This window comes from Podarcis vaucheri (genome assembly GCF_965113315.1).
Source record: "Podarcis vaucheri genome assembly, chromosome: 6".
NCBI classification, from domain to species: domain Eukaryota; kingdom Metazoa; phylum Chordata; class Lepidosauria; order Squamata; family Lacertidae; genus Podarcis; species Podarcis vaucheri.
The window spans coordinates 103,021,221-103,034,628 of NC_138764.1; the positions used below are offsets into that span (position 1 = coordinate 103,021,221).

At 48.4% G+C, this 13,408-nt stretch overlaps 2 protein-coding genes across 2 annotated transcripts in view; both read right to left on the bottom strand.

Moving 5' to 3' along the window:
* Window positions 1-241: 241 nt before the first annotated feature.
* Window positions 242-13,408, bottom strand: part of ANGPT4 (angiopoietin 4) — a 265,142-nt gene continuing 251,975 nt past the window's right edge. Inside the window, exon 10 of the transcript XR_014220591.1 lies at window positions 242-287. The gene's annotated coding sequence lies outside the window, so the exon portion shown is untranslated. The remainder of the gene's footprint in view (window positions 288-13,408) is intronic.
* On the bottom strand, window positions 6,374-8,385 carry SRXN1 (sulfiredoxin 1). Its single transcript, XM_082228975.1, has 2 exons — window positions 7,821-8,385; window positions 6,374-6,994 (listed from the first exon to the last, which is right to left on the bottom strand). The coding sequence occupies exons 1-2, from the start codon at window positions 8,064-8,066 to the stop codon at window positions 6,791-6,793; spliced, it is 450 nt and encodes a 149-aa protein (XP_082085101.1). The 5' UTR covers window positions 8,067-8,385; the 3' UTR covers window positions 6,374-6,790.

Consider the following 13,408-nt stretch of genomic DNA (forward strand, 5'->3'; position numbering starts at 1 on the left):
AGGAAATGAGCCCTGAGTGCTCACTGGAAGGACAGATCCTGAAGCTGAGGCTCCAATACTTTGGCCACCTCATGAGAAGAGAAGACTCCCTGGAAAAGACCCTGATGTTGGGAAAGATGGAGGGCACAAGGAGAAGGGGACGACAGAGGATGAGATGGTTGGACAGTGTTTTCGAAGCTACCAGCATGAGTTTGACCAAATTGCGGGAGGCAGTGGAAGTGCCTGGCGTGCTCTGGTCCAGGGGGTCACAAAGAGTTGGACATGACTAAACAACTAAACAACAACAACTGAAATAAATGGACTTTTTCATGATATTCTAATTTATCGAGTTTCACCTGTATATAATTTTGCAGACTTTGATCATGGTGCCTCTTACTCAGCTTTCTCTAAAATAAAAAACTCCCCAACGTGGCAACCATTCTTCAAAGGGAAATCAAAGCAAATTCTCAAGCTAGTGTGAATGCCAGGGCTGCGGAACATGCCCCTAGCCTCTGCTGCCTGGGCAAGGAAGGGGCGCGGAAAGGTTGTGTCTTCTGTACTCCTGACATTCCTGTTGGAGAGAGAGAGAGAGAGAGAGAGACCAGTTCACCTTCATTTTCCCACACCTGCCAGAGCTCTCCCCTCTGCTTGGCTAAGATCGTTGGTCCAGCCCATCTGAGGACTCAGCGGAGGAAACCTGGAAGGCATTACACGGCTGTCTTTGGAGGAAGTCTCTCCGAGTTCCGGACCCAGGGATGCCGGTGAGCCACGCAAGATTAAGAAAAGAGAGCGGATCCCACAAAGCGCCTTTGTTCCTCTCCTGGAACAAATGGATTGGAGGCAGCTGAGGCCGTTTGTCAGCCAGGCTTGCGAGAGGAGTCCAGTTGCAGGTCAGGCAGGCAAGGGAGACAGGTGGGCAGAGGCAACATCAACAGAGCAAACAGAGATAAATAATGCCGTCCTTTCGCTCCCTGTGGACACCCAGAGCTGCTTCCTGGACTGCAATGCCATGCCATATGACTCAGGGAAAGAAAGGGCTCTGGGTCCATTTCACACCATAGATTCAAAGCCCTATTACGGCCGCCTCTCCTGGTATGCCCCACGGAGGACCTTAAGGTCCACAAATGACAACATTCTGGAGGTCCCAGGTCGCAAGGTGGTTAGATTGGTCTCAACTAGGGCCAGGGCCTTTTCAGTACTGGCCCCGACTTGGCAGAACGCTCTGTCCAAAGAGACTAGGGCCCTGCGGGACTTGACATCTTTCCGCAGGGCCTGCAAGACAGAGCTGTTCCGCCTGGCCTTTGGTTCAGACTCAGTCTGACCCTTATGTCTTCCCGCCCCTTACGGTTTTGATCCATGGGCTACTTTTAAAATGAGGTTGCATTTTAAATTGCATTTTAACCTGTATTTTAAATTGTTCCCCCCTATTATGTTTTTATTGTAATTTTACTGGTGTTAGCCACCCTGAGCCTGGCTCTGGCCGGGGAGAGTAGGGTATTAATAATAATAATAATAATAATAATAATAATAATAATAATAATAATAATAATAATAATAATAATACCACTTTGCAGAGTCGTGGCTTCCCCCAAAGGATTATGGGAGCTGTAGTTTGTTATGGGTGCTGAGAGCTCTTAGGGGACCCCCTTTCCCCCTCCCAGAGTTCCCTGGGAAGAGGGATTGAATGCTAAACCACTGTGAGGCTGAAGGTAAAGATAAAGGGACCCCTGACTGTTAGGTCCAGTCACGGACGACTCTGGGGTTGCGGCGCTCATCTTGCTTTATTGGCCGAGGGAGCCGGTGTTTGTCCGCAGACAGCTTCCAGGTCATGTGGCCAGGGGGACTAAGCTGTGTCTGGCGAACCAGAGCAGCACACGGAAACGCCGTTTACCTTCCCGCTGGAGTGGTACCTATTTATCTACTTGCACTTTGACATGCTTTCGAACTGCTAGGTTGGCAGGAGCAGGGACTGAGCAACAGGAGCTCACCCTGTCGTGGGGATTCGAACCACCGACCTTCTGATCGGCAAGCCCTAGGCTCTGTGGTTTAACCCACAGCGCCACCCACGTCCCACTGTGAAGCTGAAGAGGCGCATAAATGCACTTTTTGACCTGGCACCAGCACATGTCTGACCACAGGGAAACCTGTCTCCTCGTTGCCTTCCCGTGGGATTATTTCACTTACCAGATTGAGTTTGCTTTGCCCCTCTTCCTTCCCCAACCCTGTCCCTTTCGTGTCGTAAAGCGTTGAGATTGCTTCATCAATGACACACTTTGGGAAGCTTTCCAGCCGAAGAGCGGAGGCAGAAACGCTCCGTCCGCACGCCCCAAAAGAATCCCCCAACATCCTCCTCCTTTTTTGCTGGACAGATGCCCAAACCCCAGGCACTTCCAGATAATAAGAGCTCAAACGTTTGTCTCTAAGGCTCTGGAAGCTGCCGTTTCCCCCTTGCTGACGACAGTGTCCCCCTGTTTTCACTGCAGGGGTGGGTGTGACCAGTAAGACAGCGACAGGGCTCTCTGTTGAGACAACTCCTTTGCAAGTGGTTCCTTTCGCAACCCCCCTTCCCCTCCGCACGTCTTTGCAAGAGGAAACTTTTTGGCACGCCACAATTCTTCGGGCAAAATTTATAATCCTCCAGGGGAGCCGATGCCCAGGGTCTTTGCCTCCATGAGCCCTCGCAACGTTTCCTGCGGGCTGGAGGGATGCTTTGATGCTGCGCGGGGAAGCCAGCGGTCTCTCCTGCTCAAGGGAAGGAGCCATCCAGTCTCACCTCCTTCTCTTCCGCCCCGCGGTGACCTCCTGAGGAAATGGCTTTCTCTCCCGAAGCACGTGGCTCCTGCCTAGCAGGATCCTGCATCTCTTGCGTTGCATTCATTCATTGCAAAAGGATTCCTTTGCTTCCTCCAATGGTTCTATTTTGTATTTCATTCATTCATTCATTCATAATAACACAAGGAAAGGCCTGCTGCATCTAGGGCAGGGGTTGGCAAATAAGGGCCGCGGGCCAGATCAGGCCCAATTGCCTTCAGGATCCGGCCCGCGGACTGTCCATGGATCGGCGTGGGGATTCTGTTCGGTTGGGCTGTGCCATCCCCCCCAGTGCCATTCCATTCCCTCCCTCTCCCCCAAACACACCGCGGCGGCTCCTACTCCCTCCCCGTGGCTTCTCCCTGCCCTGCCTAGAGGAGGAAGGGGGCTGGGCTGAGCTGCCTGAGCACCATTGTACTATTCTATGATTGGGCTGGAAAAACAATCTCTCCAAGGACCTGTTGATGGCATTTTGCCATTGTACTGTGGAGAGTGGTCTGTGTGTGTGGTTTGGGAGCTGCACGGTCAGGGGAAAAACAATGCTATCCAGGGTAGTAAAGACTGCGGAGAGAATAATTGGGTGCACTCTTCCTACCTTGGATCAAATCTACACTTCCAGGTGCCATAAGAAAGCTGCAGAGGTAGCGCAGGATAGTGCGCACCCCGGAAATGATCTCTTTCAGCTTCTGCCTTCTGGAAGAAAGTGCAGGGTTATAAAGACTAGGACCAGCCGCCTGAGAAACGCTTTCTATCCAAATGTGATTTTGGTTTCAAACGCAGTGTAAGGTAGTCTCTATGTGAGTGTATTGTATTCAATTATGGGGTATCAGAGTTTTTAGGGGCTAACCAGGCTGGGATAGTTGGGATAGCAGGCTTGTTGGTTTTTGAATGTCTAATGTAGATTTTTTTCAATTTCGTTGTTCTGTATGGGACAATGACAATAAATATTATCGTATCGTACCATTTTAAGCAGCCCCTCTCCGGAGCCAGCCCTTTTGCGTCGCTCATCTTCCCTCTGCCACTGCTGCTCTGGTGCTCCTGCGGGCCAGAGAGCGGAGCAGACGACCTCACTCTGCGGCCCGCCACAAGGTCTGAGGGACAGTGGACTGTCCCGTGGCTAAATTTTTTTGCTGACCCCTGTTCTAGGGCTCTGGAAAGGCCTGTGTTTGGTTTCCTGCAATGGCAACCAGTGTTTCGGGCGGAAGCTCACTTCTTTCCAAAAATTCTCCCCTGGCTCGTAAAATGTTGGTGCCTGCACACAGTGGCATAGCGTGGGTTGCCAGCTCCTGGGGCTGCGTGGCAGGAGGGAAACAGATGAAGTATGCATGCGCATTCAACTGCCTAACAGTGCCCGCATCACCCAGGAGATCGCAGCCAGAGGGATAAGGAAAAAAGAGTCGTTTTGTTGTCTGGGGAGGTCATTTCCTGGTTTCCATTGAGAAGCCGCTTTTAATGGAGCCCAGCGACGGAAGCAGCTGTATTGGGGCAGCACCAGGTGTTGAAATTTTAAGGTTCGAAACAAGGCAGTTTCGTACGGAGGACATTCCCTCCCTGGCTTCCTGTTGCATCAGAACAGAGGTGATGATGTTTCCAATCTTAATGCCAGAGAGCAAGTTGATTTCCCCCTTTTCAATGCAAACTGTCCAAATGTGTTGCTGAGATCGAGGGCAATCCCATAATTTCAGGACAGTGGCGCCATCTGCTGGCGCTCTTGTTAAGGCAGGCACTTCTTCCACATCAAAGACTCTCATATACAGCAAAGGCCATTCCATATGGACTGCTCGTATTAATTCATACATTGATCAGGAAATGGGGAAACATTTTACCGCTGGAGATAAAAGCATGTACATAAACACCAAAAAGCAATGCAATTCCAAGAGTCAGGCTGTCCATGCGCATTTAGAGCACATTTCTCTCCCACCCAAAATAATGTGGGGAATTGTAGTTTAAGGGTGTTGGGCAGTGCAGGGTAAGCTACAATTCCCAGGATTCTTTGGGGATGTGTACTTTAAATGTATTATTTCAGAGAATTAATACACTGCTTGATTGTAAAAAAAAAAGACCCTCAAAGAAGTTTGCAAAAAAGATGATAAAATTATCAATACCAAAAATTACGGTAGTAAGAATTTAAGACTTTCAAATTGTTAAAATGAACAAAAGAGAGATGAAAACGTACATCAGCTTTCTAAACATCTATGAGGCCTTGTCTAAAAAATATTGTTTATGCAGGTGCCAAAAAGAGCACAGTGAAGGCACCTGCCTGATGTCAATAAACAGGGAGTTTCAAAGGATGGATGCTGCCACACATAATAATAATAATAATAATAATAATAATAATAATAATAATAATAATAATAATTTATTTATACCCCGCCCATCTGGCTGGGTTTCCCCAGCTACTCTGGGCAGCTTCCAACGGAATATTACAATACAATAACCTATTAAACATTAAAAGCTTCCCTAAACAGGGCTGCCTTCAGATGTCTTGTAAAAGTCTGGTAGTTGTTTTTCTCTTTGACATCTGGTGGGAGGGAGTTCCACAGGGAGGGCGCCACTACCGAGAAGGCCCTCTGCCTGGTTCCCTGTAACTTGGCTTCTCACAGTGAGGGAACCACCAGAAGGCCCTCGGCGCTGGACCTCAGTGTCCAGGCAGAACTATGGGGGTGGAGACGCTCCTTCATGTATACTGGACTGAGGCTGTTTAGGGCTTTTAAGGTTAGCACCAACACTTTGAATTGTGCTCGGAAACTGTCGAGTTCTCACAAATGCAGAATGCACAGCTTTGATTTGTGCAGGTGTTATTCCGCTTCCTGCCGTTTCTAAATTGGGGCTAACAAGATTGCAGAATAGGCCAATCCTGGGAGCAGGAATTGATTTAGCCAGTAAGCCAAGACAGGGCAGAAAAATGAAGCCAGCTGTGGAAGCGACACCTGGAAGTTGCCGGAAGTTGCCAGGGCCCAAACACTCTGGGAAGGTCCACCGGTGCCTGAACTCTGCCCCTCTGCCTGCTTAGTCTGTGTGGTTTTCAGCAGGTTGCCAGCAGGTAAGCCTATAGCTAGGGAAGCAGTGTTGTGTAGTGGTTAGCGTGTCCTGGCAAACTAGGGTTCAAAGCTTGGGCCAGTCACTGCCTCTCAGCCTAACCTACCTCACAGGGTTGTTGTAAAAGCAGGCACCCCCAAACTTGGCCCTCCAGATATTTTGGGACTACAACTCCCATCAACCCCAGCTAACAGGACCAGTGGTCAGGGATGATGGGAAGTGTAGTCCCAAAACAGCTGGAGGGCCAAGACTGGGGATGCCTGTTGTAAAAGCACAAAAATGGAGAGTAGTAGTGAAACCATGCGGATAAGCTTTGGCTCCTCAGAGGAAGGGTGAAATATAAATGTAATAAAAATAAATGATAAAAGCCTCCATGGTTCTACCACCCCTTCCTTCCCTGCTAAACTCCGAATGGGAGCAAAAGGCCTGACAGGATGGGCAAAATCTTTTCACATTAAGTTACGCATCTCAATCCCGTCTCTCAGTCAGGAGACCCTCAAGGCGGCAACTTTTTAAACAGAATTAAACAATTAAAAACAACAACTTCTGATACATTTTCCTTTATTCATTTATAGGCTTCTCTTCAATCTTTCCAAAGCCTATTGTGAAAAGTCCATAAAAAGTGTTTTACGATATAAAAAATGTTTTTTTTTAAAAAAATATACAAAAGCCAGATGACTAAAACCAGGAGGAGAAATTACCTGAGGTAAAGAACAGTCTCTGTTTCTGTTGCGATTCAACAGTCTCCTTATCGGAAGCCTGCCATCCTGAGAGCAAAGCTCATCTCCTTGAGGAACACAAGAAGAGAGTGGCAGGATGAGGCCCACGGCCCGTCTAGTCCAGCATCCTGTTCTCGCAGGGGCCGACCCGAGGCCTGTGGGAAAGTCGCAAGCAGGATTCGAACACAAGATCAACTCTCCAACTCTCCCCTCCTGAGGACCTCTTGGACCCCAGAGCATCCCTACCGCAAATCAGGCAGGGAGGAACCCAGGTAAGTGTGCAGGTCGCTGATGGTGGAGCGGATGATTTTAGCTGGGATGGTCTCTTTGCCCAGGCGCTTGTACGCTGCGTAACGGTGGCACCCTCCAAAAGAGTAAAAGTAGTCGCCCCCTTCTCGGCCTTTGATCCAGAGGACATCTATCGGGGGCACACGGTCAGCTTCTTCCTAGGAGGGTAAGAGATGGAGTAAAGGGTGATTCATAAAGAAGGTAAATAATTTTAAAAAGGTGTAGTCATAGGTATATCAGTGTATTCAAATCTGAAATGTCAAATTGTGTTATTAGTGTTATTATGGTTTTTGTTGTGCAGTGGTACCTCGGGTTAAGTACTTAATTCGTTCCGGAGGTCCGTTCTTAACCTGAAACTGTCCTTAACCTGAAGCACCTCTTTAGCTAATGGGGCCTCCCGCTGCTGCTGCATGATTTCTGTTCTCATCCTGAAGCAAAGTTCTTAACCCGAGGTACTATTTCTGGGTTAGCTGAGTCTGTAACCTGAAGCGTATGTAACCTGAAGTACCACTGTAGTTGCTTTGGAAGACGATCATCAGACATCTGCACAACATGACCATTCCAATGAAGTTGGTGTTGAAGAATCATTGCTTCAACACTGGTGATATTTGCTTCTTCCAGTACTCTGGCATTACTTCTCACCCTGAAGCCAGTGGCGTAGCGTGGGTTGTCAGCACCCGGGGCAAGGCAAGTAATTTGCGCCCCCTAACCCATGGATTTGCACCCCCTAACCCTAATCCCCAGATGTTGCGCCCGGTGCGGCCGCCCCCCCGCACCCCCCACGCTACGCCACTGCCTGAAGCAAAGTTCTTAACCCGAGGTACTATTTCTGGGTGAGCAGAGTCTGTAATTTGAAGCGTCTGTAACCTGAAGCGTCTGTAACCCCAGGTACCACTGTAGTAAATCCGGCAGTGCGACACGTGCGAAGATCAGGTTGACCCAATTCTCTCTCTCTCTCTCTCTCCTTTTTGCCTGAAGCCGTACCTGGATGGTCCTCATGAGGCTCTCCACCTTGCCTTCCTCCAAGACAGGAGGGATGGGTCTGATGATCACCTTCATGGGCACCTCGTGGACCGCGGCGATGTTGTCCGAATGGATGCTGCGCCCTGCGCCGCCTTCGCTTGCCATGTTGGCGACGTTTCCGGCCCCGATGCGCCTCCGCCTTCCCAGCTCCAGCCCCAGCAGCTCCCTCCAAGCTCGCAATCTCACTCCCCACATCCTGGGGCTCATATAACGCCGTCCGGAGGGCTTGCACCGGATCGCACCACCGCTGGGCCGCGGGGGTGGACGAGAGAGAGAGAGGAAGGGAAAGAGGCCGGCGGAGGAGCCACACACACCCCACCCCTCACTTGCCTGGGCTGCGCGATGCCTTGCGAACCCGATCCCCGATGCCGCGCTTGCAAGAGAGCAAGGGATCCCCGCAGGATCCCGACGCCCGTTCCCCCCTGCAGTCCCCAATGGAAGCGTCCCCTCCGAATGAATCACACGCGCACGTGGGCAAAGCGCTTTTCCTGGGCTGGGTCAGAAGTTTTTTGGCTGAGTCACGATGAGGCAGCAGAAAAGTCGACGGAGGAGGAAGCCGAGCGCTGCAGCAGCAGCCGTGGCTCGATCTGGACCGGGGATCAGACCCGGAACCGGTTTCCACTCGTCCTGAGGAACCTGGGGGGGAGGAAGGGCCGGGGGGAATTCCTTCGTATGGGGGGAAGCCCCAGCTTTCGGCTGCCGAAACTTTCAGCTGCTGATCTGTCGAGAACCTGCTCGTCATCAATAATCAGCCTCACGCCAAGTTGGATTCAAAAAGCCTAATAGCCAACATTTATTGTGCACAGCAAAAAATACATCCTCTCTGCCTCCAGCCCAACGTTTGTTCTGCCTCGTACCCAAAAGTAACAATCACAAGAATCAGTTACAGATAGGTAGCCGTGTTGGTCTGCCATAGTCAAAATAAAAAAATTCCTTCCTGTAGCACCTTAAAGACCAACTAAGTTAGTTCTTGGTATGAGCTTTCGTGTGCATGCACACTTATCTGAAGTATCTGATACTTATCTGATACTTATCTGATACTTATACCACTTATCTGGTATCTGAAGAAGTGTGCATGCACACGAAAGCTCATACCAAGAACTAACTTAGTTGGTCTTTAAGGTGCTACAGGAAGGAATTTTTTTATTTTAATCACAAGAATGTAACCTTGCCTCTGCCCGCAGACAAAGAAGTTGCTATATTTTGGCATCAGGTCATCACACCAGACCCCGTTATGCTACGTGGGCCAATCATTAGTCTAGCATGAGGTGTTCACGCGCTCATCATGCTCCAAGCAATGTCTTGTGCTACAAAATCACCCTGCAATAATAAAAGCTTTTGTTCATGCTTTTATGTACAAACCACTATTTTCCCACACTGATCCTTTTGGGAAGAAGGAGGAATTGATTGTTAGAGACCAAGAAGAATCTTCGCTATATGGCATCGGGGCTGGATTGCCCAATGGGAAGAGTAAACACGTAGTTAGTTCTCACAAAGCAGAGTCACCAAAATAAATGCGGTAATCAGGGCCGGATTTAGACTGGATGAAGCCCTAAACCATGGGTAGGCAATAATAATGTTAATAATAAAATTTTATTTATATCCCGCCCTCCCCAGCCAAAGCCGGGCTCAGAGCGGCTAACAACAGTAAAATGATACATTCTAAAATCATTTCATTCTAAAACCAATTCAAATCAGATTAATGGCAACCATTGGGCTAGAGTTCTGAGGATTACCGAAGGAGGGGGTCAGACTGTGCCTTGGCCAAAGGCCTGGTGGAACAGCTCTGTCTTGCAGGCCCTGCAGAAAGATGTCAAATCCCGCAGGGCCCTGGTCTCCTGTGGCAGAGCGTTTCACCAGATCGGAGCCACAGCCCATGGATGGTCCGGGAATCAGCGTGTTTTTACATGAGTAGAATGTGTCCTTTTATTTAAAATGCATCTCTGGGTTATTTGTGGGGCATAGGAATTCATTCATCCCACCCCCCAAAATAATATAGTCCATCCCCCCACAAGGCCTGAGGGACAGTTGAGCGGCCCCCTGCTGAAAAAGTTTGCTGACCCCTGCCCTAAGCTACTGAAGGTAATGGGGCCCTTTATATGTCCAGCTGTCCTTTGTCAACAACAAATTGCCACTGTTTTTTGTGTTGAATATATTCTCTATGGTAATTTATGGACCTAATAGGTATCTAAAGCCATTTGCACATAACAAATAGGAGCCTACACAACACAAAACACTGTTGCTGTGTGTTAAACACTGTTGCTGTGTGTAGGTTTTGTTTTATTTGTTTTTTATCTTATATTTTGGAAATGTACATCCAGTTTTTTCCCCTTTAAATTTTTTTGGGGCCCCCAAGAGAGTGGGGCCCTAAGCTATAGCTTGTTTAGCTTATATGTAAATCTGGCACTGATGGGGTTTTTTTGGGGGGGGAAATTAAATATTTATACCGAATTAGCCATGGGCGTAGCCATGATTTTTGTTAGGGCGGGGCAGGACTTTTGTTTTGGGGGGGCAGAACGGACATGATTGGTCAGTTAAGTATTTCTATTGATTTAGAGGGGCAACTGCCCCTCTGCCCCCCCCCCCCGCGCTACACCCATGCAATTAACCATCCTGGGGAAAATCAGGGGTTTGTTAGACTTCCTTACACGCCTCCTAATATTTTTCTTTTCTCTTTTTACTGCTTATCCCCACCCCTAAGCTTAAGGGGGGGGCACATCCTACTGACATAGATCAAAATAATGCGAGGAGGTCAGATCTGGTCCTGTGTTGCAAAGCACATGTTTGCACATGCATTTCAGCATAGCTGTAAGCTTTGTGCCATTTTAAAAAAAAAAATATTTTACAGTTTAGTGTTTTTGAATTCGAATTACATGTGTGGTGTGGGCACCACAGTCTTTTCAGCCCTCTGAAGGTCTGGGTCTTGACCTGGAGCAGAGGGGAGGGGTTGGAGCAGAGTGTTTCAATTTTCCCTGCCCTGGTTCCTTGGTGCTTAAATTCTCTCCCCCCCCCTTTCCAAAGTGCACCTTGAGATATTTATTGTGTCTCCCCCTTTTGCCTGCGGCATAAATCTGCGCTGTTTGAAGTTTCTTAATCTTTTCCTTAGGCTTCAGTCTTTAGAGACATCCTTAATTTTAAAAGCATTAGGTGGGTAAATGTCATGTTTTATGTACTGTACTTCCTGATTTCACAATGATGGTTGGCCCCTTTCATGACATCAGGCTATTGCATTATGCTTCCTTCTTGTCACTAAGAACGAGGACCAAACACGGTGGTTGCTTATTCATCTATTTCCCCTATTAGTCAAGAGGTCTAGCTCATGGGTAGGCAAACTAAGGCCTGGGGGCCAAATCTGGCCCAATCGCCTTCTCAGTCTGGCCCGCGGACGGTCCGGTAATCAGCATGTTTTTACAAAAGTAGAATGTGTCCTTTTATTTAAAATGCATTTCTGGGTTATTTGTGGGGCCTGCCTGGTGTTTTTACATGAGTAGAATGCATGCTGTTATTTAAATTGCATCTCTGGGTTATTTGTGGGGCATAGGAATTCGTTCATTCCCCCCCCAAAAAAAAATAGTCCGTCCCCCACAAGGTCTGAACATAGCTGTCAACTTTTCTCTTTTCTTGTGAGGAATATTATTCGGAATAAGGGACTTTCCCTTTAAAAATGAGAAATGTTGACAGCTATGGGTCTGAGGGACAGTGGACCGACCCCCTGCTGAAAAAGTTTGCTGACCCTTGGAACTGCTTAACTTTCAAAATACCTTTTTGCTGAAGTATTGTTATGGAAGAACTATTTTTTTGTTAACTATTGTTATGGAAGAACTATTTTTTTGGGGGGGGGTGAGATAGATCATGTTGAAAGAACCTCTGCCTATAGGTGTATCCGCAGCTAAAAGAACCTCCATCTTCATAAGAAGTCTATCTCACTGCAAACTGGTTGCTGGGGACAAACTGTGTAGAAACCTTTGAGGGATCTAAAATCTCCATAATGCAGCTGGGAAGGTGGATTTGTGGGAGTGGGGTGATAGGGGAATTTAGATCTGCTTGGGAAGAAGTCAAGCTATCCTACTATTCTTCCCGATGATGTATCCATCATCAATTGGGCAATGTACTTTGCAAGGTTTTATAAGCAAAACCAAGATAACCCACATCCCTAGGTGGTGGGTGCAATTTTTGTTCTCAAAGGGAACAAATGCCATTTGGGTTTTTTGAATCATGCATCTACTCTTTTAAAAACAGGTGGTCTTTTCAGCAAAGGAGGTGCGACAAGGGTGGGATAACTGATGTGATCCTCCCTGGGGCCAGCTTTCGGGAAGCAAAAGTCTCCCCCTCTTGGGCTGGCCTGCATTGGTCCTCAGGCCTTTGCAGTGGGACTTCCTCGTGGTGCTGACCTTTAAAGCCCTAAACGGCCTCTGCCCAGTATATCTGAAGGAGTGTCGTTCTACCCGGACACTGAGGTCCAAGCGCCAAGGGCCTTCTGGCGGTTCCCTCGCTGTGAGAAGTCAAGTTACAGGGAACCAGGCAGAGGGCCTTCTCGGTAGTGGCACCTGCCCTGTGGAACGCCCTCCCATCAGATGTCAAAGAGAACAACAACTACCAGACTTTTAGAAGACATCTGAAGGCAGCCCTCTTTAGGGAAGCTTTTAATGTTTGATGTATTACAGTATTTTGGGTTTTTGGGGGGAAGCCGCCCAGAGTGGCTGGGGAAGCCCAGCCAGATGGGCGGGGTATAAATAAATAAATAAATAAATAAATAAATAAATAAATAAATTGAACCTCCTTGTCTTCTTAGGTGTGCCTGGCCCTGTGTCTATTGCAGGGGTTGGCAACCTAAGGCCTATGGACCCCCGCCGCCCGCTCCGTCGGCTCCCATGCACCACGCTAAACTGGCATGGAGCAGAGTGGGGACTGCCTTCTGTGACGCTGTGAAGCTCCTGCAGCCAATGGGAAACTGCGCACACCTCAGCACGGAAGGAGCGCCGGAAATAGCGTTTGCACATGTATGCACGCACACACACTCCGGCCTGCCGCGGCCCAAGCCACAACAACTTTGTTGACCCCTGGTCTATAGCTTTTGGTAACTGGTAAAGACCCACTTTTTCAAAATCTGTTTGGAGGAGAGAGAGACCTGCTTAGACAAAGGGATTACCGTATTTTTCGCTCCATAAGAAGCACTTTTTTCTTCCTAAAAAGTAAGGTGAAATGTCTGTGCGTCTTATGGAGCGAATGGTCTCTGGAGCCAAATTGCCCAGGGGCGAAAAGCAGATCATGCTCTCTTTTTTTTGAAAGAGGGAAGTGGGTGTTGAAACAAAGCCGCTGATCGGCAAGCGATCAGGAGAGAGATTAGGAACGCTAGCGATAAAGGAGGCTGCCGGGGGGGGGGGAGGCAGCAAACTTGCAAAGGGGGGAAACAGGAAGACTAAAGCAATGAGGAGAGAAATTAGAAGAAAAGGAGGAGCAAAAAACTGTTCCAGCTAAAAGAAAAGACACTAAGGCAAACAATAGGGAAGGGAGTGTTGAAAGCTGATCAGTAAGGGATTGGGAGGGAG

Bases quoted from the DNA above. Each gene is read 5' to 3' on its own strand.
- SRXN1 (XM_082228975.1), bottom strand. From the start codon at position 8,066: ATGAGCCCCAGGATGTGGGGAGTGAGATTGCGAGCTTGGAGGGAGCTG. The intron at 6,995-7,820 runs GTACGGCTTCAG...TTACCCTCCTAG, and splicing joins GCCTCATGAGGACCATCCAG to GAAGAAGCTGACCGTGTGCC.